This window comes from Tamandua tetradactyla, chromosome 6 (assembly GCF_023851605.1).
Source record: "Tamandua tetradactyla isolate mTamTet1 chromosome 6, mTamTet1.pri, whole genome shotgun sequence".
NCBI lineage: Eukaryota > Metazoa > Chordata > Mammalia > Pilosa > Myrmecophagidae > Tamandua > Tamandua tetradactyla.
The window spans coordinates 98,929,005-98,955,802 of NC_135332.1; the positions used below are offsets into that span (position 1 = coordinate 98,929,005).

Sequence of the window (26,798 nt, forward strand, 5' to 3'; positions counted from 1 at the left end):
CCCTGCCTTTTCCCAACTACATAAACTCCCACAACTGACCTTTAAATCCCTTCCATTTTACATTGTAATTTTATAGTTTAAGATAAGAGCTGGGAATTCTAGGGATGGATTCCAGTATTTGCTTTAAAGGTATTTTACTGAATCTTCACCATAAGACATAGAATCCTGTGGTGATGCCCTCCGGATTTAGATGGGAACTTTCTTCCTAAGTAAAACTTCAGGCAATTTAAAACTACCCATCCAGGGCCCGTAATTGCTTTTCTGGCCATCCATGGCTGGCAGGTGTTGGAACTCTGCATGTGCACTATTGGAAGGCTTCATTGTGTGGCTTATTATGTGGAACTCCATGAGGTCAGATTTGTTTTGGTCCCAGGGAAGAAGCATGCCAGTACCAGGTTAACTGTGACCTCAAGTCACTACGAAAGCAGGTGTTTCATTGTACCAGCCACAGACCTGGGAGAACCATTTGTAGCATTTTAGCCAGTGGCAGCAGGGAGCTGAGAGCATGCATAATCTCCTCCCCTGGTGAAAACAGAAATAAAACAGCTCAGGGAGGCCTTTGTGGAAGTGCCACAGTCTTCATTAATACCATTGAGCTCTTGGATTTAAAACTTCTATGATAACCACAAGAAAGTTGAGCATGTATTAATTTGTCCACTTTATATGCAAACATGTCAGTGTCCTCTTCTCATAATACCTTCCAACCTTGCCGCCTTCTCATCACCAATATGAAGCAACATTTCATCTCACCTGCATTATCACATTAGTGGACTCCTCCATCTTCCTTGCCTTACTTCACTCTGTTTTCCACACAATCAATGGCCATGTTTATCCTGCTAAAACACAGGTCAGATACCTCATTCTTTTGCTCAAATTCTCCAGTGACTTTCCATCTCCCTTATAGAAAAATTTTAAATTGCAAATATCACATGTGCTCACACTGAATACTCATTGAATGAATAAAAGGAAATGAATTAATCGAGTGCCTATTCCTCGGAAACTGAGATAGACATGAGGTACAAAGACAAATGACATTCTTTTCTCTCCAGAAGTTTATGTTCTGGGATGAGAGATGAGCTCACAAATGAATCAATGCAAAAAAAAAAAAAAAAAAAAGTTGGTGAATCATGATAGTTCATGCTGGGGATTGGAATGACTATTTTTCTCTGGGTGGGAAGAGGGTACAGGAGAGGATTCATAGAGGATTCATTGTGTCTTATAAAAGAATAGAAATTCCAGGTTGATAAAGGGTGTGGGGCGTCATTTCAAGGCATGGGAACCATAAAAGCAGGGTGCTGAGGTGGGAATGCCCATCCAGAGAGCAGAAGCACTTTTCTAAGGCTGTGGCCAGAAAAATATGATCACAGCATTGGATCACATCAAAGAATTATTGTTATTATTTGCAAATATGATCATGATTATGGTCTTAAAGTGTCTATTTTGAAAACATTTTAATGTTTTATTTTAATGTTTCAATATTTACAGATTAAATAAGAGCTCTAGGATTTGCTTCAAACTAATCTGGTGGCCCAGAGTAAATGGAGGTATAAATGAAAAAAGACCAACACCATATTGATAATTACTTAATCTTATTGATTGCTTTATAATGGATTTATTATTTAGTTTTTCCTCTTTTGTACATTTTTGAAATTTTCTATGATAATTTTTAAAGACATCATAATGCTTTACCAGCACATATGTTTTATTTTGTCAGACTTTCTATATCCTGGAAGAAATTCATTTCATGCAAACTGTTGAGCATATAGATGAACTAACCAGAAAGGACATGTGTAGATTTTTTTAAGCAGCAAGTTCCTGCTCTACCTGAATTTCCACTTACATTTCACCCTACTCTTCTTCATACTACAATTCAATGGAATGCATTTCATAAGAACTAACATCGCACTCAGCATTTATGAATAAGGATATTACTAAACTGTTGGCTCTGGGCCTTAGGTTATAAGCCACCAAGGTGCTTGCATATGATGACTTGCATGGAAAAGGAAAAACAACAACCTGGTGCTTGAGTGATACAATTATCACTCATCTCTCTCTTATTCTCCATGTTTTCTTTCCAGATATTTCCACACAATATACTTAGGTATTCGAAGCCGACAGAGTGGGGAGAATGACAGATGGAGGTTTTACTGGAAAATGGTGTATGAGTATGCAGATGTGAGTATGCTGCATTTGCTAGCCACCTTTCTGGAAAGCGCACCCCAGCTGGTCCTGCAGCTCTGCATTATCGTACAGACTCATAGCTTACAGGCCCTCCAAGGTAAGGGCTTGCTTACAATTTGGTTTCTGTATTATGGGAAATGTTTCTCTGGCTACTTTATCAACACCCATGGAACTGTACTAATGCCCTTTGATACATGGGCCACGGTGTAAAATACCTGCTGTTTTACACCTGAATTTGTGAATGATACATGATATTTTCTTTGCCATAACTTGTCATGGCTTACTTATAGCCCTCTAGCTGCCTCTTAGAAAATAGTCTTTATGACCGTACATTTTGTCAATATGGGAAAATAGTCATCAGAGGTTTTCTGGCTCTAATGATGGAATAATTTCCAAAAGTTACAAAGAGAGCAAAATAGATAGATAGATAGACAGACAGACAGAGAGATGGATAGAGAGAGATGTAGATTTAATGTGCATATACATATATATTTTTATAGAGAGATGGAGGAAAACAGAGAGAGGGAAAGCTATCTATATTGAAAGGAAATGGTAGGGAGTAACATATTTAAAGAAAGAAGGTCATATGGAGAAAAATGTCTATATTTAATAATATATGGTTTATGTCCATCCAAGTTTTATAAGATTGATGTTCCTATCAGATTAATATTTTTGTGTCTTGTTGTTTTGCTCAATAACCTCATCATTAAGGCTATTCCATTTATAACAGAGCTGCCCTGATGTTGCCTTGGGGCCTTTCTGGAATAAGGCAGGAAGAACCTGAGACAGATTGAGTGGAGAGGTAAATGGATGAGTGGATGGGTGATGGGCTAGGCTGCCATTTTCTGTATAACTGTTTCCTGGCAACTTGTTAATCTCAAAAGCATATAGATGTTGATAAGCAGTTAATGTATTATATTGCGTTTGCGTGTCTGTTTAATTCTCAGCCGAATGTTGCTGGGCTTCCTTCTATTCACACATGTTGCTATAACCCCAGTCATGCTCTCATTTGATACTTGATCTGGTTAGGCTGGGACATCTCTGCAATATTGTCTTAACCTTTTATGCAAGGAGCACAGTAGCCTAGACTAAGGGCTTTCATTGTATTTTCTGCATAAAAGAAGGAGGGTTTACTAGGAGCCAATTACCATTTATTCAGAGATTCCTGCACCAATCAGTAGCTTCAGTCCAAGAAGTTTGAGAACAGTGTCAAAGAGAACCTTGAAGTGTGGTTCTCAAAATCTAGAAATTAAATCAGAAGGAAGAAAAAGTGAGGTGTTTGCACAGAAACAGGATAGAAACGTGTGGATCAGAGGGACAGGGGAAGACTATAAAATTAGTTGAGGTGGACCACGAGCAGGATACATGGAGACTGTCTCTGGTCATATTCCTGCCTCACTGTGCAAAGCAACTTGATCTCTCTTGGGACCAGGTTTCCCAAGTGGAAAGGCCACAATTTAACTTGGGTGGTCTCCAATGCCTTGCTCAATCTGGTCCATCTCTGAATCCATGAGTGTCCAGGAAGTATGTAAGGCCAAACATAGGCTTTAGAAAATCATCTGTAAATAAGGACACGAGTGAAATTGAAAGGCATTGTCAAGTTAGATCTCCATCAAAGAATCCATTGCTCATCTCCAAAACAACTTGCCAAATCCTTGGTAAAGTTATAGAATTTAAAGGTCTCTCAAGGAGGAAAAACTAAGCAAAGCTGTGGAAGATTGCAAGCCACCTTCTTCTGACCCTGGGTCACTGAGTGTCTCTACCAGTTTCCTAAAAAATTTAGAAAATCAAGAGAACTTTTTACCCTGAAGATAGTAGAAATGAAGGAGGAAAGGCAAGAGAGAAGGTCTATGAAATTAAGATCACTTCAATTTGAAAACTTCACGTAAAGTTACATAGGCAGAAAAATGAAGAAAAGGCAATCCTTAGTCTTTATCTGATTATATGTCCTAATGATAGGAAATCAAAATTTGTGGTTCTTAAGGTTGTGCTTCTTTCTTAACAGCTAGTCACTTCAGCTTTTCTCCAAAGCTCCACATGTTTATTCCAAGCACACTACAAAATTTACATGTCAGTTCACATCTTTGGCTAAGGCCAGCCTTGCTGTCAAATTGCAGAAGGCAGTAGGGAACATATATTCTGCATTGTTCAAGGCGGACAAAAGACAGGTTGATCCAAAGGTCACAGGGATCAGTGCAGGTCCTTGAAACAAAATGAGGAATAAGCCCTCTAGCTAATCTGACTGCCACTGCTTTTTAGCAGGGGTAGCAAACAGAAGGTTGTGTTAAAAGACCGAAGAGTCAAAATACCTGACAGCAAACAGACAAACATCCTCAAACAACTTTCAAGCAAATGAAGACCAGCTCAGGCAAAACTCTGATTTCTTCTGCATTTTCTAGAGAAAGGAGTCTTCGTGGAGAGAGTTTCTAAATACAGCTCTATGCTGATAGATGATCCCACTTACAAATGAAACAGCTTATAAGTTAAATCGATGTGAGTTACAAGAATGGAGCTTTTCCCTTCTGGTAAACGTGATAAAAGAGTCTAGGCTGACATGCATTTGCATACATCTTTAATAGTAAAAGATTCTTGGGATTTAAATGTAAATACACAACCCTCTGCTATGAATGCAAATAACCAACAGGCATGAAACCTGTGAAGTATTTGCAAATAGCTTTTAATTAAAAATCTCTAAAATGTTCTTATTGAACAAGTAGAGATTCATCCTAAGTCTGCAAGGCATATCCACCTGTGATCATGTCTAGAATTATTATTTTTCAGAACAGTAAGAAAATTTCTTTTTTAAAATACAGTTACAACCATATACCACTCTCTGAAACACACCCCCTTAAAAATGCATGAAAATTAAGCAAGAACTATGACCTTTAAAACCTGATACTAAACATTATACTCTCTTTATGGAAGTTGGTGCAAGTCTAAAACACCAATGGTTGTGAAAATCCTCTCTCAGCTCTGCTTAGTTATTGAATAAATAAGTCAGTGACAGCCCGTTGTGCTGAGTTGAAAGCTGTTTAGGTAAAGCTTAAATTTTCCTGGGTTGAATTGTCCCAGCAAGGAGAGTACAGCTCTTGTTTTGAGACCAAGAATCAGGCCAGACCTGATCCTTAAACCTGAACATCCGGTTCTTTTTACTCCACACTTTTGCCTCAAACATAATATGACACACGCTCAGCAAATTTAAAATTGACGTCAAGTTTACAGTCTATACATCTACTCTTGTGTCCCAATAACGTCCTTTTGAGCTTTTTCTCTTCCATTATGAGATCCTGCCAGAATCATGTATGTATTTAATTATCATTGTTTCTTTAGTTGTTCTTTTTACCTTTTAAATGTGGAAACGTCTGTACGACATAACCTTTCCCATCTCAACCACCCCCAAGCTCATCACTCTGTCTCCACACCCCTTTGCTTGCCTGATTCTCACTCATCTTCCAGAATCCAGCTTATCTTCCTCCGGAAGCTTGTCCTGACCATACTATACCCCCATTCTAATTCTTTGCTCCCTCATTAATATTCCTCACAGCATCCTGAACCTTTGCCTGTGAACTCAGGTAACCTTCTTGCTCTTCGCTAAGTCTCAAACTGTTCATCTCTGCTGGGTTCATAGGATTGTGGGGCTTAAATGAGATCATACATGTGAGATATTTGGCAAAAAACTTTGGTACATGGCATAGGACTTCTCACACTTTAAAGTGCAAATAGGGATCTTACAAAAAAGTGCATTTCTGACTCAGTAAGTTGCAGGGGTCCTTATTTTTAGAGCAAGGAAATAATGTGGAATTTTTGGAAGACCTCTGAAAGCAGGAAAAAGAATCCCAATGTGACATCATAAAATCCTCAACTGAGGGGTCTGTGTTAGAAAGGAAATGCAAGGAGCATTGTAAAGAGAGACTTGCCAGACCTTTTTGCAGACAAGTTGTGGACTAAAAGAAAGAAACATTTGGCTTGAGCCTATCTGACAGTGAAGATATGCAGTGAAAATGAAAGCTGGGAGAGCAGGAGGAAGAGAAGCCCTTTGGGGGAGGGAAAAATTTCAGCTATTTTGAGTCTGAAATGGTGGAGAACAGCCAAGTTAAAAAGTCCTTAGACTGCCCAAAACAAACAGCACTTAGGGCATATCACCGAAGAATTTAGAAACTCTGATTCTACCTGAATGATGCCAGCAAAGGTAGGTGAACTGTCTGAGTGATCCCACCTGGGCTTTGGATCATCCCAAACACCTGTAAAATGAGCAGGTTGGGCTAGACAGTCTCTAAAGTGGTTTTTAGTTGTGGTATTGTGATTCTTACAATACTGGGTTTGGGTTGCATGGAACCAGCCTCACGTAGTTGGTAGAGAAGATATGAATTCATTTGCAGATAACCATTGGTCTTCCCCAGCTAGCTGGCAGTTTCGGACTACGTGGTCCAAGAGCGTGTTCTACGGAGTCTCCCAGGGGCTATGTAGGGTCATGAGTATTTGTAATTCACAGCCAGACAGCAAGCCACCCAACCACCTGGCTGTCACGGTCAATTGTGAATGCCTGTGCAGGGGAGCCACCATGCACAGACAGTGCTTCCTTGCAGAGGAAACATCTAGATACAAAAACAAAACAACTCAAGTCTTCATCAGATGCCATGAGTCCCCATCCACCAATCCCAACATTTCCACTTTTTCCACATGGCATTAGTTCTTCTTCATTTCCAATTTCCAGCTTTATTGGCATGATTGGAAACTCTCATTCTACACTCGAAGGATATTTAGCCTTGTTGTGCAGAGTGAGTTACAAATGAATGCCTTCCCCCAGGCCATATCCACAGGAAAGCTTTTCTGAACAGGAAAAAACACCTCTTTGTATTTTCATTTCTTCATAGTCCAAAAATCCCTGTGTGCTGCCCCCATTGCCAACAGTTTATCCTGAATGCTTTGTGAAAGGAAGGAAGGAAAAGGGGCTGCGGGAAATTTCTAATTGTCCTCACACATTCAGAAAACATTGTCACTAGCTCAGGAGAGTCACAAAGAAACTCCCGAATCGTGAAAGCATCCTCATCTCTTGTATCCTGACACGGAGTCTCAAGGCCTAAACAGTAGGATTTCCAGTTGCTCCACTTTGGGGTAAAGGAGATAGAGACATGCCCAGCTACCTCTACCTGGCTTGAATTAGGAAAGGGACCCGGTATCCCGATGCCAAGTCTTTCCTCCTCAGCCCAATGCCTCTTTCCTCTGACTGTGCCTGGGCCACCTCTGCTTTTCAGGGGAGAAAAAAGCCTAGGCAAGAGTGCCAGTCTGTGACAGGAATATGTTGCATGTACCATGCCCCTTTAGATCCATTGACTTTGCAGGGGCTGTTTTAGTTAATTAGCAAATTTATTGAATGTCTATTATGTGCACTATGTTGAATGAAGCTCTGTGCAAAAATGTGTCCTAAGAAGTTCACTTTTTACTAATAGTTATAATGCACCATTATAAACGATATCACAAAATCTACTGAACAACACCCAATTTATCTGGGTGCATTCCAGAGTAAGCTGTTCCGTTTCCTAGATGGGATAATATAAAATGAGACGAGCCCTCAGATTCCATCTAGCTCAACCTCCCTCCCTAATGGACCACACTGCCTCTGCTGGAACAGCCAGTGATTCATTGTGGGATAGTCTGATTCACTGAATCCCAAACTTGGAGTTGGAGGGAGACTTAGAGGACATCAGGCTCATCCTTCTCTCTGACGCATGAGTCTCTACTCAAATCTGCCATTGCTTATGATAGCCTTACTATAATACCAAAGGAAACCGTAACACCAAAGGATACTTTCTATGATACTTCAGGGCTCTTGCCAATGCCAGCTAAACAATTCTCCATTCCCTCTGTAGACTGTTCTCTCTGGTGCCCTTAACATATTGCCTCTTCTCACCAAATGGGTTCCTCTTTAGTCCTCCTGCACAGTTCTCTTCCTCAGGTTGAGCTGAAGACTTAATAAGAGTCAACCTGGGTTTCTGAAGCTGTTTATTTTAATTTCTTGTTATTGTAACTACTTAATTTAATTAGATATCATATAAACTAATGAAATAGGAGTGCTAGAAGAGAGTTGTTTCTCTGAAAACGATGCTAAGAGACATTTTAGAAAACAGCTGATGAAAACAAGTCCCTAAAATATTGGCCCTTGTGTTAGTTTTGGGTGGTGCAACTGTGAGAGACTGATGGACAATTACAATCATCCAGAATTCTACATTCAGAAAGCTTCAAACACTCCTCTTTCCTCGTTAAGGAAGCTGGAAGTAGAAATCTTAGATAGTGTTTTATGGATGTGATTTCTGCAGGAAAGTGTTGCAGCCTATTTTTTTTTAATTAACCATTTTTAATGGAACTCTTACAAAAAGTTGCATTCCCATGACTTCTTAAATAATGTTATCAAATATAAACTAATCATCTTTGGTGACTTCTTCTCTTACTCCCACACCTCCTGGTAGCTCTCTGAGCATTTGCTGGCTTGTTGGAAGGTAAGGGCTAATTGTCCAGGACTGTGCCCTCAGCCTAGTCCCTGAGCCCACCAGGACAGAGCCGGCCTTTTCTAACCACGTAGCAGAAAGCATCAGGCTCTCTTTCCCGTGGCCACTGGTCTGGTTCCGGGGTTCTGGACTGCCCCGGAGTGCAGTGGTGCATAAGGGCACATGCTGGCTACCCGGCCTCTCTCCTGAGGTTCCTCCCTCCACCCAATAACTCCTCCCAAAGTGTGCTGTGTGTTTGTCCTAGGTACTCTCTGTGTGCTATGTGTGTGCATGTGTGTGCTGTGTATGTGCTGTATGTGCTGTGTGTTTTCTGTGTGCTGTGCTTGTGTGCTGTATGCTGTGTGTGGACATATGTGTGCTGTGTGTGTGTGCAGTTTGTATGCACTCTCTGTGTATTGCATAGTTTTAATTAAACCAGTTTATTAATCTTTTCCTTTATGGCTAGCATTTTTATGTCCTGCTTAGTAATGTTTTTCTAACCTCAATGTCATGAAGATGTTTTCCTATAGCATCTTCCAGGTTTAGGATTTTCAGAGTTTTCTGTTCCCTGTTGAAATTTTGACTTGTCTTTCATTTTCTTGAGCATAATAACCATAGTTATTTTAAAGTTTGCATGTGATCATTCTAATAGCTGGTTTCCCTGTGAGTCTGTCTTAGTATATATCAAGGTGTCTTATCTTGTGCCTGGGTATTTTTTATTACTGTGGAACTAATTTGAGACCTGGTATGAATTTATTTTTCCTTCAGCAAGGATTTAATTTCCTTTGGGGAGGGGTTAAGTGTATCCAAATCACTCTAATCATATAAAGAATTGAGGTTATTTAAAACTGTGTTTCAGATTCTAAAGGGTCAGTATTTCTTACTCTTATAGTTTTGGGGACCTCACCTAAATGCTAAAGGTTTAATGGGACTTTTCTCCTTGGTAGGACCTTAACTCTAGAATGTGTTCCCCTAGCTGTCACAGCTGCCCAGTTTCTCTGTGTGAGGTGCTTTTACCAGAATTAGTGGCTACCCAGGAGAAACATGGCCCTGTCTAGAAGGAAATCTAGATTTCCTTTATCTCTTTCACTTTTATTACATATCCCTTCACTGTCTTGTTAGTCATCTACTGACTTTAAATAATTATCTTACAATTTTGTCAAGTTTTTCTAGTTGTTGTTAGTTGAAGGATTGATCTCAATTGCAAGTGTTATTTCTAGAAATGGAAGACTTCCATTCTCTTTTTTAGTCACTCCAGCTAGGCATTCAACACTTCTTCCTCTCAACCAATGATCTGTCTCTTGTGAAATGCAGTAGTCAGCCCCTCTCCTCATCTTAGGTGAACTCTTCAGCCTGAGTGCATCCGCTCCTCCAGCCTTTTGAAAACACTTTTCTTTGTTAGCTCCTTGGATACCACAGTCTCTAGGGGCTTGCCTTACTGGCCCCTCCTTCTCAGTCACCCTCCTCATAGGTCTGTGGTAGCTGTTAAGGCTTTTCACAAACATCCTGGTTCTCTTTGTCTACTCAACTCATGGCAGGATTGAACTTTCCTGTCTCCTTTGAAGTGCAGAATGACCAAATGACTTGCTTTGCCCAAGGAAATGTGGGTGGAAGCAGCACATGTCACTTCCAGTAGAAGAAGATTTAAGAAGCAGAGAGTGATTCACTGCATCCACTTCTCCTTCCCTGGTGATCAAGGAGTTCCCATTATCCAAAGTGACATCATTGCACAGCTTACTCTGCTGATCTACGGTGGGTATAAGCCTGAGAGAGAAGTAAATCTTTGTCATATTAAGCCACTGAAATTTGCAGGGGAGTTGTAACTGCAGCACAATCTAACATATCTTGAATGATAGAATTCTCTACAAGACACAGTGGTCGAGACACTTCCCTATCAACGCACCCTCTCTAGTGAAGACATCTGATCTCATGATTTTAAACTCCAGTCAGTGTATGATTCACATATTTCCACCTCTGGGCCCAAGCCCTCTCTTGAACCCCAGTTGAATAACTAATGGACATCACAACTTAATATGCTCAAAACAGAGAACTTGATTTCACTCCTCCACAAACCTACTTCTCCTCAGTCTTTTAAATCTCTTATTGGCCCCACCATTTACCCAGTTCAAGCTAAAAATCTTAAATGTGATTGATTCTTCTCTTCTTCCTGATCCTCTTAGCCAGTCCATCAGTAAGTCCTGTGTGCTTCATCTTCAAAATACATCCCCAATCTGAACACCCTTCACTACCTCCATTGATTATGTCCTACTCTGCGTCATGGCTCAGCTGAACGTATCCAATGAGCTAGGACCCTTGCTTTTCACTTGTTTTCTGTATGCTCTAGTCACCATACGACAGCCATATAAATATTTTAAACAATATCATACCACTTTACTTCTCACTCTAAAATTCTTTGATGACTCCCCATTGCACTTAAAATAAAGTACAAACTAGTTAGAATGACGTTCAACAAAGATTCTGGTCTGGTTCACACCTTTCTAACTCTGCCACTGATAGCCCTGCAGCACTGGTTGTTTGCCCTTTTTGCAGCATGCCATGTTTGTTTTCACATTAAGGGCATTGCATTTGATGGTCTGTTGCTTTACCAAGCCCCCAAGTCATCATGTGGTGATTTCTCTTCATTCAGTACCACTCTCAAAGATCACATCTAAAGCACGCAACACGTTCCTGCACCGCTAGACTCTCCCTGCTCTATTTTCTCCATAGCTATTTGAAATTTTACTTACGCATATGTTTAATTCTTTTTCTCTGTCACCCATATTAAAGGCCAATCTGGATAAAAGCAAGGAACACAGAAAAGAGCCTGCAACATAGAAGGCACTCAAAAAATATTTGATCAGGGCGGGCCACGGTGGCTCAGCAGGCAAGAATGCTCTCCTGCCATGCCAGAGGACCTGGGTTCGATTCCTGGTGCCTGCCCATGTAAAAAAAAAATTGGTTAAAGAACTGTGGCATTTATTTAGCATGCTCAGAAGCTATTGGTTTCTCTACTAGACGGCATAGTACCGACGGCTAAATAAGCCTGTCTGCAAAATCATAGTGTCATTTTATTTAGAGGAAAAGCAAATAAACTTCCCCCACAAGATTGAAACTTTCAAACTATTACTTATTTTGAATTAAAAAAAAATTAATATTTTCTTCTGTACTCCACATGCTACTAAGGATAAAGTAGAAAACACAGTATACACAAAGGGAGAAAATAAAAATCACTTAGCCACTCAGAAATAATTAATGCTTATGTTTTGTTGCTTATCTTAATACACTTATTAAAAATACTCATAGATACTATTTTGTAACCTCCTTCTTTTTTACAATACCTCGTGAACATATGTCCATGGCAGTATATATAATTCCACATCATTTTCAGTGTCTTCTTTAATTTAATTTTTATTGTGGTAACATGTATATAATAAGAAATGTGCCATTTTCACCATTTTTAGTTGTGCAATTCATTGCCATTAATTAAATTTATAATGCTATGCCTTCATCATCACCATTGATTACCAAATTTTTTCATCATCCCAAAAGAGACGCTCTGCACCTCATAAGGTATAACTCCACATTCTTCACTCCCCTCAGCCCCTGGTAGCTGCTAATATATTTTCTGTCTCCAAGAATTTGCTTATTCTAGGTATTTTACATAAGCGGAATCATACAGTATTTGTCCTTTTGTGTCAGGATTATTTCACTCAATCTACATAATTTTTAATGACTACATAATATACCAGCTAAGAATTATCCTTTTTTTCAATTAATTCTCTTTTTTTTAAATAATGAGTTTTTGCTTATATTGACTATAATAATTAATACTATGATAAACACATTAAGAGCTAACTCATTGCAGAGGACCTTCATTATTTCTCAGAAATAAATACCTAAAAGTCAATTCACTGGATCCATGGACAGAATTTGAAGGCTTTTGATACATAGTGTCAAAGAGTAATTTAAAGTATGCTTCCTGAGAAGAAGTCTGCAATGTTTCAAGTTTATGATCAAAATGCACAGGAAATCAGGGAGTGCAGCAAATTGACAAGGACAGAGAGTAGGGCGAGTTGCTATAACTATGCACATTTTCAAGTAAACCAGAACTGTCAGCATGTGATCCCTTCATTAATTGTACAGCAGAAAGAGTCCAGAAAGGGCAAGTGCTCTCCTTGTCACTTACCCAAAGAGTCCAAAAGAGCAAGGGAAGGAGTCCCATCACAGTCGGACTCCAGGGGTGGCCAAAGGCTGTTCCAGGTAGAGGTCTAGGAATGGCAGCTCCACATGCTGGAGAAGAGAGACAAATCTATTCTGAGTGGTGTTCACTGCTTCGGGGTTAGGGGCCCTGTCACAGAAAATCCCTGTTTTGATAAGCATCTGGGGTTGTTCGTTCCCTGTTTCCAGGCTGAAAGTCTGGCTGGGCCTTTTCGGGAGACTTGACATCTCCCCCAGGTTGTGAAATGGCACACACTTGAAACTGAGGCAGGTGTGACAGAGAATTGGAGGATGGCTCTTGGCATGTGTTTGTGACTTCCCCAGAGAAGGTGGTGGAGGCAGATGAGGTCTGGACAATGCACTTACCAGGTGTCTTTTATTTCCCTAACAAAAAGAATCAGGCACATCTCGTGGGATTTTGGAAAGAGTTCTTAACTGTGTCCCATTGGAGTAGGAAGGGCAAACCTCCCTGAAGTTTCCTGATTTCATTCCTTGTTACTGCATTATGTCCACCTTTACGAACTTAATTAAATCTATTCTAGAAAGCAGTGTTATTTCAGTGCTGAAGAAACAAAATGTTAAGAACAGCTTCATCAGAGACTTTTGATTTGAGCCAAATTTGTGAAGAAAGAAGACATAAGTTCTTCAAGATACTTAACAAAAATCTGACCAAAGAAAAGCTGTAAACAGCCAGACCATATAACAATTACGAAACAGGGGTCAATACACTGGACAGTTGTGATTTTGTTTTTCATTAAGAGAGTAGGTGAGGTTTTACAGAACAATCAAGCATGAAATACGGGATCCCCTTACACCACCCTATTACCGACACCTCGCAGGGGCGCACACCATTTGTTACAATTGATGACAGTGAATATGAGCTTCCCCCAGCCGATCTGATTCATTGCTCAGCACAGCTTAATACACAGACGCACTGAACAGGTTGCGGAGGAAAAGAAGGTTTGTTTATGCCATCAGAAGGACAGGGGAAACTTCCCGAATCTACTTCCCGGTAGTGATTTTTCATGTGACTTTAGTACATGATAGAGACAAAGAAGTTAATCATCTTGGGTAACATGTCACAGAGGTCTGGAGAGCTTCATTAGCTCCTTATATCAGTCATTTACTACATCCTTTTGTATTACATCCTTTAGGATACACGGTACATGGTGCCTCCAAGGCTGGGGCAATAGATGAGATCATATTTACTGTGCCTTTTCCGAGCTATATAAAAATAGTGATTAATGTACAGCTTAATCGGTCTCTATTCATGCCTGGAAGCATGTTGTACGTATTGTTCCTCTGTGAGACGAACACATAAATACGCAGCTTGCTTAATGTTTCAAGGTTACATTTAAAGTGCTAACACTACAATAGCACATTTTTATAATTGTACTGTTACCTATGGTAACAGGTTCAACTTAGGGTTCACTGTGCAGTTCCATGGATTTTTTTTGGGGGGGGGTGCATGGTCCCAGAATCAAACCTGGGTCTCCCCATGGAAGGCGAGCATTCTACCACCGAACCACCCGTGCACCCTCCGTGGATTCTTTAAAATTTTATTCTGTTACTATACACACAATCTAAGATTTCCTCTTTTAATCATATTCAGATATATATTCCAGTACTTTTAATTACATTCACGTGCTACCAATGCCATCATCCATTATAAAACATTATTCAGCCTTAAAAAAGGAATGAGGTCCTGATACATGTGACAACGTGGATGAACCTTGAAAACATCATGTTGAGTAAAATAACCCAGATACCAAAGGACAAATATTGTATGATCTCACTGATTTGAAATAACTGAAGTAAGCAAGCTCGTAAGGTCAGAATCTAGAGTATAGGTTACCAGGGGATGGAGCGGGGATAATGGGAAGTTAGGGCTTGAGATGTGATCTCTTTTGACTTTCTAAACACATTAAATGCATCCAGTCTCATTTAGTGTTACACAGTAAAAGGGACAGAAGATAAGGATGGCATGATCTCTCCTCCCAGGTGCTTATGAATTCAGTAGAGGCTATGAGGGTGAGATGATGCTAGCGAGCGCTCAAAAATCACATTCATGTTATTCCTCACATGGCATTGAACTGTCATACTTGGCACTTAGTGGCAATGGTGGATATTTGTTGAAATAAGGAAGACCGGGTGTCTGCTGTGTGACAAGCCCTGCGCTAGGCATGACTGACACAGAAAACAAATGGCACAGTCCCCGTTCTCAAAGAATTCAATCTAAGGGAAAGAGAAAACACAGAAAGGTATCATACTCAATGTGCCATGTCCTTCTGGCTGTCATTTAAGGTGTCAGTTTGATTTCCTGGAATGTAGTCCCCGGGAAGTAGGACAGCAGTGCCACTGGTATTCTGAGGAGGGGACATGAAGGAACTTTGTAGGAATCAGTAAAGTCTTCATGGAAAGAGGGGTCTTTGAGCTGCATCACAAATAACACCTAATGTTTTATCATATGACATGACAGGATGAAGAACATTCTGTAAAGGAAAGATAGTGACATAGCCAAAACCAGAGGGGCTGACCCTTGGTTTGGTCCATGTTTGGGACTGTCCAGCAGTGGTGGCTGAAGACCATCAACTCAAAGCAATAGGAGTACTGATGTTATTTACAGCACCTAATTAGCTGTATTCCTAGCACAAATTCTTACATATACGTTTTTAAAGTACCACAACCTGTTTTCCTGTGTTTCTTATTTTTAAGCCTGTATTTTTGCAGGGGTAAGTGCTTGCAATCATCAGTAAAGTAGTAAACTTCTAGTCTGCTTGGACAATGCATATTTTAAAGACTCTTCACCAACAATTTGGAAGGAGAGAATTACAAGGCTTACATGGGTGTTGGCCATACTGTTACATTCTATTTAAAAGTATTGCCAGAATAAACAATGGGTGTCTTTGGTGGTAATGATATTATTGATTTCTTTCTCTACATTCAGTAGTCTCCAAGCCAGGGTTCCACCCCCAGTTATACTTAGAAGAAAAGAGAGATGCTTCATTTGCTTAACATTGATTCCAGTGCTTGAAATCAACTCTCTATGTTATTCAGCCTCCAGCACAGCTGTGAATAGTTTGAATTTGAATCATTTTGAACATAATATAAAATAAGAAACCTCACTATTTTTAGGTTCTACTTAATTATCTCCAATAATCAAGCACAAATCTGAGTATTTTTCCACTCAGTATTTCCCTCTCTCTCTCTCTCTTTCTCCTCCCTCTCTGTCTCTTTCCCCTCCCTCTCCTCTCTCCTTCTCTCTCTTCCCCATTCCCTCTGAGATGTGAGTGAATATACATGCAGATTTGGACATGGGGTGATTCACTGGGTCATGCATGTGAGTGAATAGGTAATGTGATTAACAGGGTGTGCAATGCGTGTGTAGAGAAGAGACCCAGGGCAGGTCCTGGAATGTTTGGTACTGCCTTCTTGGGACTAAAGAAGTGAACACTATCTGCAATGACTCGTGCCCCAAACACTGCCTGCTCTTTTACTTCTCTCCTGGCTTCTTGGCTTGCCTGATCCACAGCTCCCAACGTCTGAATCTCAGAAGAGTCTCAATACTTCTTACCTTCCAGGAAATAGAAGCCCAAATATAGTTCTATTTACTAACCTTAGCCAGTCTCCAAACTTAGAGCTGATGTTCACTTTACCTGAACATAGTAATTATTATTTCTAAACACTAAAAATAACTAATGTGGAGAGTAATCAAGATGTTTGCTGAAGAGGATAAAAGGGAAGACAGTTGAGGTCAACTTAATAAAAAATTCAAAAGTGGCTTACTGTGATTATTTTCTCGTAGAGTTTTTATCTTAGAAGCCACGAACAATTATTTCATGAGGGTTCTCTGTCTCAATTCTGTTTGCGTGGTTGGATGAGGGAAGCTCCCAACACCACTTAAATAATTTGCACTTTGAAACCTGCCCTCTATAGATTAACTTTTATCACCCTAAAATGTGCCCTCCAGTATAGAAATAAAGTTTGCATTTTATTTGGCAGATTGGAGTTAGGCCGAGATTTAAAGCATTCCTAAGATATGTAAGCTAAATATTTTCTTGGTGACTCAGCAAGAATAAAGAATTGGGTTCATTTCCTGTTGAATTATTCAAGAACGGATTTTTCAAAAATGTACTGCTCAAATGTAGGCACATATATAATGTGCGATAGAGAGTTTTGCAGACGCTCAGAGCCAGATGGAAGCAGGAAGAAAAAAAAAGGAAGTAACTGACTCAATTGGTATGTAAACGTTAGTTAGTAAAAAATCACAGAGAGATTCACTCCTCCAAACTCACAATGATCCCTGATTGCTGAGGGACAGGCCTGGGGAGCGCGCCTGCCTATGGTTTTTGTCAGCACTTTCATTGTGAGTGTATTTCCAACACTTGTAACTCAACTGTAGGAAGGTCTGTAGTCCGTGAGATTAAAGAGGCTCCAATTCTCCTAAACTTTTAAAATAGCCGTAATATTATCAAATCAAACACTTAGACAATTTGAAAGGACAGTAGGAAGTATACTCAAGTGTGTGGTTGAAAAATGGAAGTTTCCATTTGTAGGTTTTGCTGGCGGGCAGGTACTTCTACATTTTCATTAGCTAAAACACTGCGTAAAATCTTTTTTTTAATATTTCAAAATAATCGCCTAGAATGCAAATAGGATATTTTTATTTTATTATTTGATATTTTTAACAAAGACCTTTGGAATAAACAACTGAATAAATGAATGAAAAACACCATTTCACAGATTTTTAAAAATTGACATAGAAAACTGAGATGTTACAAAAACCATTTGAAGTAAATTCCCTTTTTTAAGTGTTTTGTGAACACAGAAGGAGAGATGCATTTCAAGTTCAAGGACAGCAGGGGATTTCATGGAAGAGAGAGTGCTGGACCTTGAAGAATGGGTAAAATTACTTCAAATATAGAAACGTGAAAGGAAGAGCAGATGGGCAAATTCGGGGATGCAGGGAAGTGGCGACATCTCACTTGAATGCGTAGTTTAGCATTGCCAACCTGACAGGAGGGGAAATGCTGGAAAAGATGGCTAAGAAGTGATCACAGAGGTCCTCCAAAGACCAGAATAAGAAAGGGGAACTTGATCCTGGAGCTCAAGAGTCTTGAAAAATCACTCTTTGTTCTTAAGAGCCAGCAACACGTCTCCCATAGATTCCAGTGTCTTCATTAGGACCTGAAGGAATTCTTCATTAATTACTGCATTCATTTACTCAATAAACATTTATTTATACTGTGGCAGGCATAATTCGGACATTAGAAATGCGATGATGCTTAATACCATTCATTCCTAAACAGTGTGCAGCCTAGTGGTGGTGAGCGACATTTGCACAAGTTAGTGCCATGGTTGTCACGGAGGCTGTGATAAGAGCAGACCCAGAGTTCGATGGACTCACAAAGAAGGAAGCAACAGTCCCACCTGGAGGAGACGGGAAAGGCTCTGTGAAGCCTTCTAGCTTATGTTAAGATGATAGTCCTAGAAAAGATCATCTGGGGAGAATTTCTTGGAGGAGAAGAGCAAGGGCAGAAGACTGGGGACGCAACCATTTATGGGTTTGGAGTTGAAGAGCAGTGAAGGAAAGGGTGAAGAAAATCAGAGAGAGGAGAACATGTCAGGACAGCACAGTGATGTGGTGGCCACGGCAAGGGGTTTTTGAAAGAAATGCCTATTGAGGACCAGTGAAGATGGGATCTGAGATTAGTCTGTCGTACCTGACAATGATAAGATGACTGGTAGCCTATACTAGAACATACCAGAGCAAAGTTTAGGAAAGAGGCAACTGGAGTGAAACGAAGTGAAGACTGCAAGTTAGAAAAGAAATAGTGGCAGCCAGGGTAGAATCTCTAGACTAAAAGGACAGGAGAAAGAGTGAAGTGAAGTAGTTGAAAGCTGTAGAATAAAGATATAAATAAGTGTATAGATTATGGTTAAGGAACCCTTTAAAGGGGTAAAAGTGGGAAGTACAGCAAACACAAGGCCTTTCTCCTACCTGTTCCTGTTCTGATACTCTGGTCCAAGGAGAGTAACCAAAGTCACCCAAACCAGTAAGAGCTGAGGCAGTAGCCACCACCCAGAGTCCTGAACTCTGTTCTACCAGGTAGAAACCACCATGTGAAGAAATCCCATCATGAATGATCTTGTCTGTCTTCATATGCTGTAGCCTTGAGTGTACTACTTAACCATACTGAGCCTTAGTTTTCTTGTCTCTAAAACAATTCTTTAAATCACAGTGTTGTGTTAGAATTAAATAAGACAAAACAAGGTAAAGAATCTAAGCTCTGTCTTTCTCTCCCTTCCTTTTTTCCAGTCTCCAAAAGATGAGAAGACGCACACACTCAGCATATTTCCAAATATACTAAGAAATGAGGTTTAGTAATCCACATTTTACTTTCTCTCTTAAATAGACATGTGCAAATTTAAACTCATTTCACCCAACCATGAGGTCAAATATTACCTCTCTGTCCTCTGAGAATTCTCCATCTGCCCTAGGATACTCATGACCCATGGCCAATGCTGACAGCATTTGTTGTGTTCTTGTTCCTCGCAAACCCAAAGTTGCCCCAGAGGGTTTTGAAGCCTCAAAAAAATGTGCATTTTCCTTAAAGTTTCTTTGCACATCACCTCCACACCGTTATGTATTGAAACTTACCTTTTACTCACAAGTTCATTAGCATTCATTCTGTAAGCACTGAGATATTTGGTACAGCCTTAGGAAAGTAAAGGATTTCTAAAATTGAAACTAACCATATCTTTCTTATTAGAGATAGTTCAGGTTCAGTGCATAGCATTAATACAACATTGCTTCATCAAAAGTGATAATAGGTCTTTCCATTTCCTCATCTCCTACCCTTCTCTCTCTCTGCCTCTCTCTATCCCCCAACCTGCCCCCCCATTCTTTCTCTCTTTCTCTACCTTTACCTCTCACTTACACAAATATTTAGGGTTACAGGCATGGATTATCTCTCAAAACTATAATATGATATGATATTTGCAAATCATAATGGTAATGGCATATGGAAAATGGCACTTGCCCACCCTTTAAAGAATGAGATAGTCATGGAGTCTGCCTCCTGGAGAAGAAAATTCAGAGTAACAAGGAATCAGCTATGAATCTTAGCTCCATCAGTTAATAATTTTGACCTATGGCAAATTTCTCCACCTTTCCAAATCTATTTTTTCACCCTACAAGTGTGGAGGGTGAACTCTATCACATAGAGACTCTATGGGGGCATTTGCTGGGACGATGTAAGAAATCGATACACTATGTTATACCTGGTATATGGCAGATATTCAGGAAGGGTTCCCTTCTTCCTTGGGGAATATTTAGCTCTTATGTGTTAGTGCAGATTATAAAAGAAATGGACCATTTATAAACTAAAGCATCAACCTTATCATCAAGACTGCACTGTCAAATAAACGGGAAATTAATTAGACATATATCACTCTTTTTTCACCAAAGAAAAGAGAAGGGAGAGAGAGAGAGAGAGCAGAGGAGAGGAAGGGAAGGGGAGGGAAGGGAGGGGTGGAGAGGGGAGGGAAGAGAAAGGAGGGAGGAAGTCAACACCCAAGGTATTAAAAGTCAAGATGAAAACCACAACCCGGTGAGTTGGTCATCTGCATCCCCTGATGCTGCCGTGACTCTCCACTTATTTGACACTTGTCGGGACATCTACATGCTGCTCCATCACCTCATGGATACAGGAAAATAATATGAAACTGTAATCTGATGTTATCAGACACCAGAAAGGCACTTCTGGAAACACTAATTAGATTTTCTTCAGCTTTTTTAAAATTTAGTGTGTTCCAGCAGACAATCACACCTCTCCTAACATTTATAAAGAGAATTTGTGAGGGAGATTGTGTACGGGTAATACCTAGTCCATGCTCCAGGCAACATGTTGCCATGGTACCCATCAGATTTTTGTCTTCATGAGGGAACAGAAATTAAAACTGACAATGTTTGAGTATAAATGTTTGTACTTGTCCCTGTAAGCAGTGTTAACCCTTGGAAAGGAAAGAGGGCTGCTGTTTGTGTGTGTGTATGTGTGTGTGTTTTGTAATTGTTGCGCTTTGTTCTTCTGGTTTTAAAACAATATTACATTAAAATAAGTATGAAAGGAAAAAGTGCAATGAATTTAGAAAAACAAAGAATCCCCCAAAGGAGCTCATTATTCTTATCCAAAAATGAGTAAATGTCAAAAAGCAAATTCTTAATGGTCAGAAGTGGTGGTGTCAGCTCAGAGTCAAATAGAGTTCATTTTTGCCTAATGGGGTGCAAGCATAAGAATGATCTGAAAACCTAATTGGCTATTTTTATGGCTTTAAATTTCTGATCTTATATTAAAGCTATAAAATATCCATTGTGCTTCGGGGAACATCTGTGCATTTGGTGCTCATAATAAAAGAAATATTGCAAATCAAGAGAGGTAGCCTCTTATTGAGAAAAACAAGAGAAAGATTAACAGGAAATTCAGGAAAGCAGTTGCCAGTGGGATGGAGTGGAGGGAAAAAGGGATTTCCTCGAAATGGGGCAAGTTGGATTGATTAAGTTGAAGCATCCTTAATTATTTCTCTTCAAATTCTTCATAGACATTGTGTACACTCATTTATATGTGATATAGTTTACAATAAAATTTTATTTTAAAGAGATGAGAGAGCGAGAGAAAGAAAATGGACAGAGGTTGGTGGATTCTACTACTAATCAGCTGTGTGGGTGTCACTTACCTTCCCTCAGACCAAATTCCCTTATCTATTAAAGACATTAAGCAAATGCAGCTACATTCCCTTCTAACTTGAAAATTATACAACTTTATGAATATCACATGAAATTCAATGTTGCTGAATGCATCATACTGAGGAAATAATATCCTTATGCAAAATTAAAAAAATAATAATTCTACATACTATGTAATCATCCACCCTAGTTTGACTAGCAGGATAAGTAAATCTCTTACCCCAGGTGAACCTCTATAAATAACCCTGCTATTCTGTGAGCGGAGTTGTGGTGATTCTTTGTTAAGCAAAATATCAGGAAGTTGGTGACACTTGCAATATTGGGATCACAGTTTGTGAGTCAGTGACCATATTTCACACTGACCCACCCACCCCACACACATACCTTTCTCTGGCAACTCATCTCTTTAGCTTCTCTGAATGTAAAATAGCAATTTAATGATCTTGGAGGCATCTCATTGTTTCATGTTCATTAAATGCTGTCAGGTACTTCATAGCTCCCCCCTTCTGATATTACCAGTAAAGCAAAATTAAATAACTGCACTTTTCATGACCAGGCTAATCATCACACCAATCAGATGTTAAGGAAGTGCCCCCTTTTCACTTTCAGAAGCCAGAAGCCAGAAACTTTCTCCATCTCTATTCATTCAGTATTTATGGTGTACCTACTGCAGCATGTCCCATGCTAGCTGCCGGTCCTTACTTAGTTCTCAGAGCACGGATATGGGAAGTGATGGTTATAAATGTGTTCTGGGGTAGGGTAGCAAATTCTCAGGCACTAGTGTTTCTGTGCACTTGTTTGATTTCATGTGTCAGATGAGATTGATTCAGTGGCTATTGGCCACTGTGTGCCTCTTCTCAGTTTGTTTCAGACAGCCGAGTTGGCCGTGTTGGAATTCGCTGTGGTTTGCCCTGACAAGCTCCTGGGCCTCCATCCAGGGTACAGGTCTCTTGTGCCCTCTGTGGGGTCTCCACCATGGGTACCTGGCAAGTTTGCAGGAGAACCCATCTAGGGCTCTGAAGTGAGGCAAGTGAGTGCCGAGCTCTAGAAATGGGGGCTGATTTCTTCACTTCTTGAAGGCTCCATACATTTACCTCCAAAGTGGAATCTACTGCTAGCATCATTTGGAACATTTATTATGGAGTGCTGCTTGTCAGATACTGAGCTGAAGGCTCAGCCCTTAATGTGGACTCAGAAAACATTCTTGTGGTTCCTATTATTGTCATAATTAATAGAGTTCCCTGATTCCCAGGGAAAGCCTCTGCCCTCAGAACTCCTTCCCAGCTTACTGTTCTCTGGTTCTCCTGAGAGCCAGGCCAAGGAAATGTGGCAGCAGCTGTATCTCCCACACCTGTCCGGGCCTCCTTGAGGAATACTCAGTTTTATGCACATACCTGAATTACAGGGCCAGCATGGGGCACCGAGTGTGTTGTGGCATTCCTGGGAAATAAAATCAAGAGATTTGTGTCATCAAGAGGCTCATGTTGAAGGCGATTTTGTCCCTTCCCCTTCCTTACTCCTTGTTTCAATAGGAGTTTAATGTAAAGATGAATAAGAAAATTCTACGAAATATCTGTGCTAACATGTTGGACTAGGGGTACTCCAGAGAAATAGAACTGACAGGATGTATAGTATACACACACACATGCAAACACACACATGTACAGATATATGTGTGTGTGTGTGTGTGTGTAAATATTAAGGGATTTATTATAGGAATTGGCTCATACACCCATGGGGGTTGACAAGTCTGAATTCCATAGGGTAGGCTGCAGGATAGAAACACCAATAAAGGTTGAATTCCCCAGAAGAAGCTGGCTGGCTAAAGTAGGGAAAGAAATTTTTCTTTCTGCCCACTGAAATTATCAGTTCTCCCTTCAAGGCCTTCACCTGATGGGATAAGGCATCTCTCATTCTTGAAGACATTCTCCTTTGTTGATTGTAGATGCAATCAGCCATAGATGCAATCAACTGATTAATGATTTAGATCTATGAAGTCATTTTCTTAGATGATTTCTAAGAAATTGCTTGCTTGACCAAACAACTGCACACCATGACCCAGTCAAGCTGACACGTGAAATTAATCATCACACATGTAAAAGAGTTCAAGCCATTTCTAGAATAATCAAAATTACCAAGAAAAAAATGTGCTCATTCTAAATGTTGAAAGAAGAAGAAAACTCCTCAGGAAATTATGTCTGAGTTCCATGACTGACATATTGTTTGGGCAAACATCCAGAGAGCAACAAAAACCATACAATTTATTTGAACTTTCAGCTGCTGTATTTTTCTGGTTTCATTCATTTCCAGTATTTTTAAATGTAATTCAATTTATGCAGAGAACTAGCAAGTGATTTCTTACGGAATTTCATATGGGTTTAAACCTGCATACAGACAAAGAAACAGATTTGTTCATTGCGTCACCATCAGGAGAATCTAGTTATGCTTCTAGACCATTCTGTTACTGATTTCTTGGTTATGTCTTTGGGACCCCTATCAGCTGCTCTGTGTTAAATGCCTACTATTTATTCACATAGGAGACCTTCCACACAGTATCAAAGGGGGCTTCATGCATTTGATGAATGAATCAAACTAGGTCATCTCTAAATCTGAGATCCAAAATAAATAAATCTATGTTTCTTTCAGTCTATAAAATATTTTACTAATACTGTGTTCATCCTTTTGGGGGGATCTAAAATTAAGGTAGTGATAATCCTTGAAAACCATTTTACATTGAAAAATAAATTAATGCTAATGTGTCGTTCAATACAGCACAATCAAATGCATCAAATACAGGAGCTTTTGCAATATATATAGTATAAATAGCAAAAAAGACAGGTGTTTAAAAATCCAAATTCATCAGAAACATTGAAAAGAAGTGATGATTTTCATTACAAGAGGAAATATTAAAATTTCTCAGAATATGAGGTATTTCAGATCTCAGCTTTCACATTTTAGTACTTTATTATTGATTCCAAATTCTTTCCCTTGCTTTTTTCTCTAAACTGGGAATTATTCTGTTTTTTCTTGCCAAGGTGATGGAAAATAATTTGGAGTGAAGAATAGGGTGTCTATTCATGACTTCTTTGGTGGGTGCTTAATAGATTTTTTAATTAAGTAGCACTTCCAGTGAGATATATATATATATATATATATACCATATAAACACTTCCACCATTGTTACACCTCTTTCTATCCCCACAAGTAGAATGTATATTTTTATTTCCATTTTCCAATCTGGGAACTGAAAGTTAGAAAATTCATCCTCAGGTCTAAGGGGAAAGGTCAAATCAGAGATAGAGTTGGGAAAAAAGACCTGTGTTTCATCTCCCAGTCATATCATGTTTCTATTATGAAGAATATTAAACACTATCTATAGTAAACACAAATTTTGATTAAACACAATGTAAAAACTACTATGAAAAAGAAATGTTATTCTTTAAATATTTATGACTTTATAATTGCAAGATGCTTTTGTCAACTTTTCTCACCCTAATTGGCAAAGAAAGACAATAATTACTTGTCCAATGCTGAGGTTTGATATTTCCATAGAAGAATTAAAACTATGACTCATCCTTAACTCAGCCAATAGGAATCTGAAGTAATGAAGGAAAGTGGTCATTGACCTGGATTCCTTTGAACGTGACACAGTTTCACAAAGCAGTAGTGTTTATTTTCAAATAGCAACTTTTTAAAAGTTGTTGCGAATGTATTCCAAAGAATAAAATGCTAGCTGCTAGGGCTTAAGAAGACAAATAAAAATATAATGCTGAGTTGGTCAGAGCTGATCTATTTAGGCCGATGTGGTTGAAGTGGTTTGTTTTAGAGTTGATAGCAATGAAGGCAATCAGGCGAATCTTGATTTGGCCAAAAGTGCTGCAGTGGGGCCCTTAAAGGAAGGGGAAAGTCAGGGCATTTGGAAGGTCAGAGCTCTGATTCCAGAAGATTTCAATGAGATATTGATTCCACTGACACATAAACCATCCTAAAGGTGAAAAATGAGTTTGCAAAGAAAGATTGCCTCATTACAGAAGATTAGGTGGGTGCCCAATGAATACTAAGCTTTATCAGCTTATACTCTGGAGAATTAGTACATGGTCTCATTAATTCCCCAAATATTCTGGCGGATAGGCCAGATCTTGGGGAGAAGTCAAATGTTTAGATGTATCAACCTCAGACCAAAGCAAATGCTGAGTGAGTAAATAAATGTACAAGCAGAAGCAGGAGGAAAGAACAATTGTTTCACCCAGCATTTGATATATCTGATTATAACTCCCACCTGAAAAGGTTTTTCACATATCTCCGGTCTCGAGCACATTGTTTGATCCTCAGTGCAAATAGCTATAGGAGCTACGGAAGGGCCTGGAAGAGGGACAAGGAGCAGGAGTGTGAATTTTACAGTCACGTGCAAAGGATGGTTGCTGGGACATTACTAGTTTAGCATTCCAAGCATCTGGAAGAGAAAGAGTTTTGGTTTGGTTTTTTTTTTTCTTTGTATATGACTGATTTTTAAGAAAAATGGCACTATAATTTGGAATTTGTTAAGGTGACAGGTATTAAATAGTTAACACGTTTCAAATGAGTTCCATGTGCTAAGCACTGTTCAAGGTATCAATATGCTAATTTCATTCAATTCTCCTAATGGCCTTTGAAGATCTATTATTTTTCCTATTTTACAAATTTTTTACATACACGTCTGGTGAGGACATTTGTTGGGTACTTTACTATCCCAGTTTCACTTATGAGGAAACAGAGGTACAGCCAGGATAATAACTTGCCTAAGAACACATGAGCAGAAAAGGACACAAACAGGATTCAAATCCAAGCAACTGGCTCCAGAGACAGCATATGTAACCTGTTCACCATATTGCAGGTTCTGTTACAAAATTTCTTTATATTTTTTATATGTAATTAGTGAAAGGAGGAGTCAGGTGGGAATTCTGAGGCTGAATCCCCAAGTGCATTCCAAGTAATCCTTGGCCTGGCCTTATTTTCGGGCATGCTGAATGTGAATGCAGACGGTGTGATAATATTGGAGGGAAGAGCTTGCCAACAGGAATGAAACAGCAACGTCAAAGCACAGGGCATGTCTCAGGAATGGCAAATTCTTCCATGTACCTGGTGAAGGTGAGTGGGTTCTTGATAGGAGATTGTGGGATCCATTTCAA

The 26,798-nt window shown here is 39.5% G+C and overlaps 1 protein-coding gene across 1 annotated transcript in view; it reads left to right on the top strand.

Moving 5' to 3' along the window:
- Window positions 1-26,798, top strand: part of XKR4 (XK related 4) — a 436,625-nt gene that overhangs the window by 283,369 nt on the left and 126,458 nt on the right. The window contains exon 2 of the mRNA XM_077163198.1: window positions 2,079-2,278. Coding sequence (XP_077019313.1) covers window positions 2,079-2,278 — 200 coding nt within the window. The remainder of the gene's footprint in view (window positions 1-2,078; window positions 2,279-26,798) is intronic.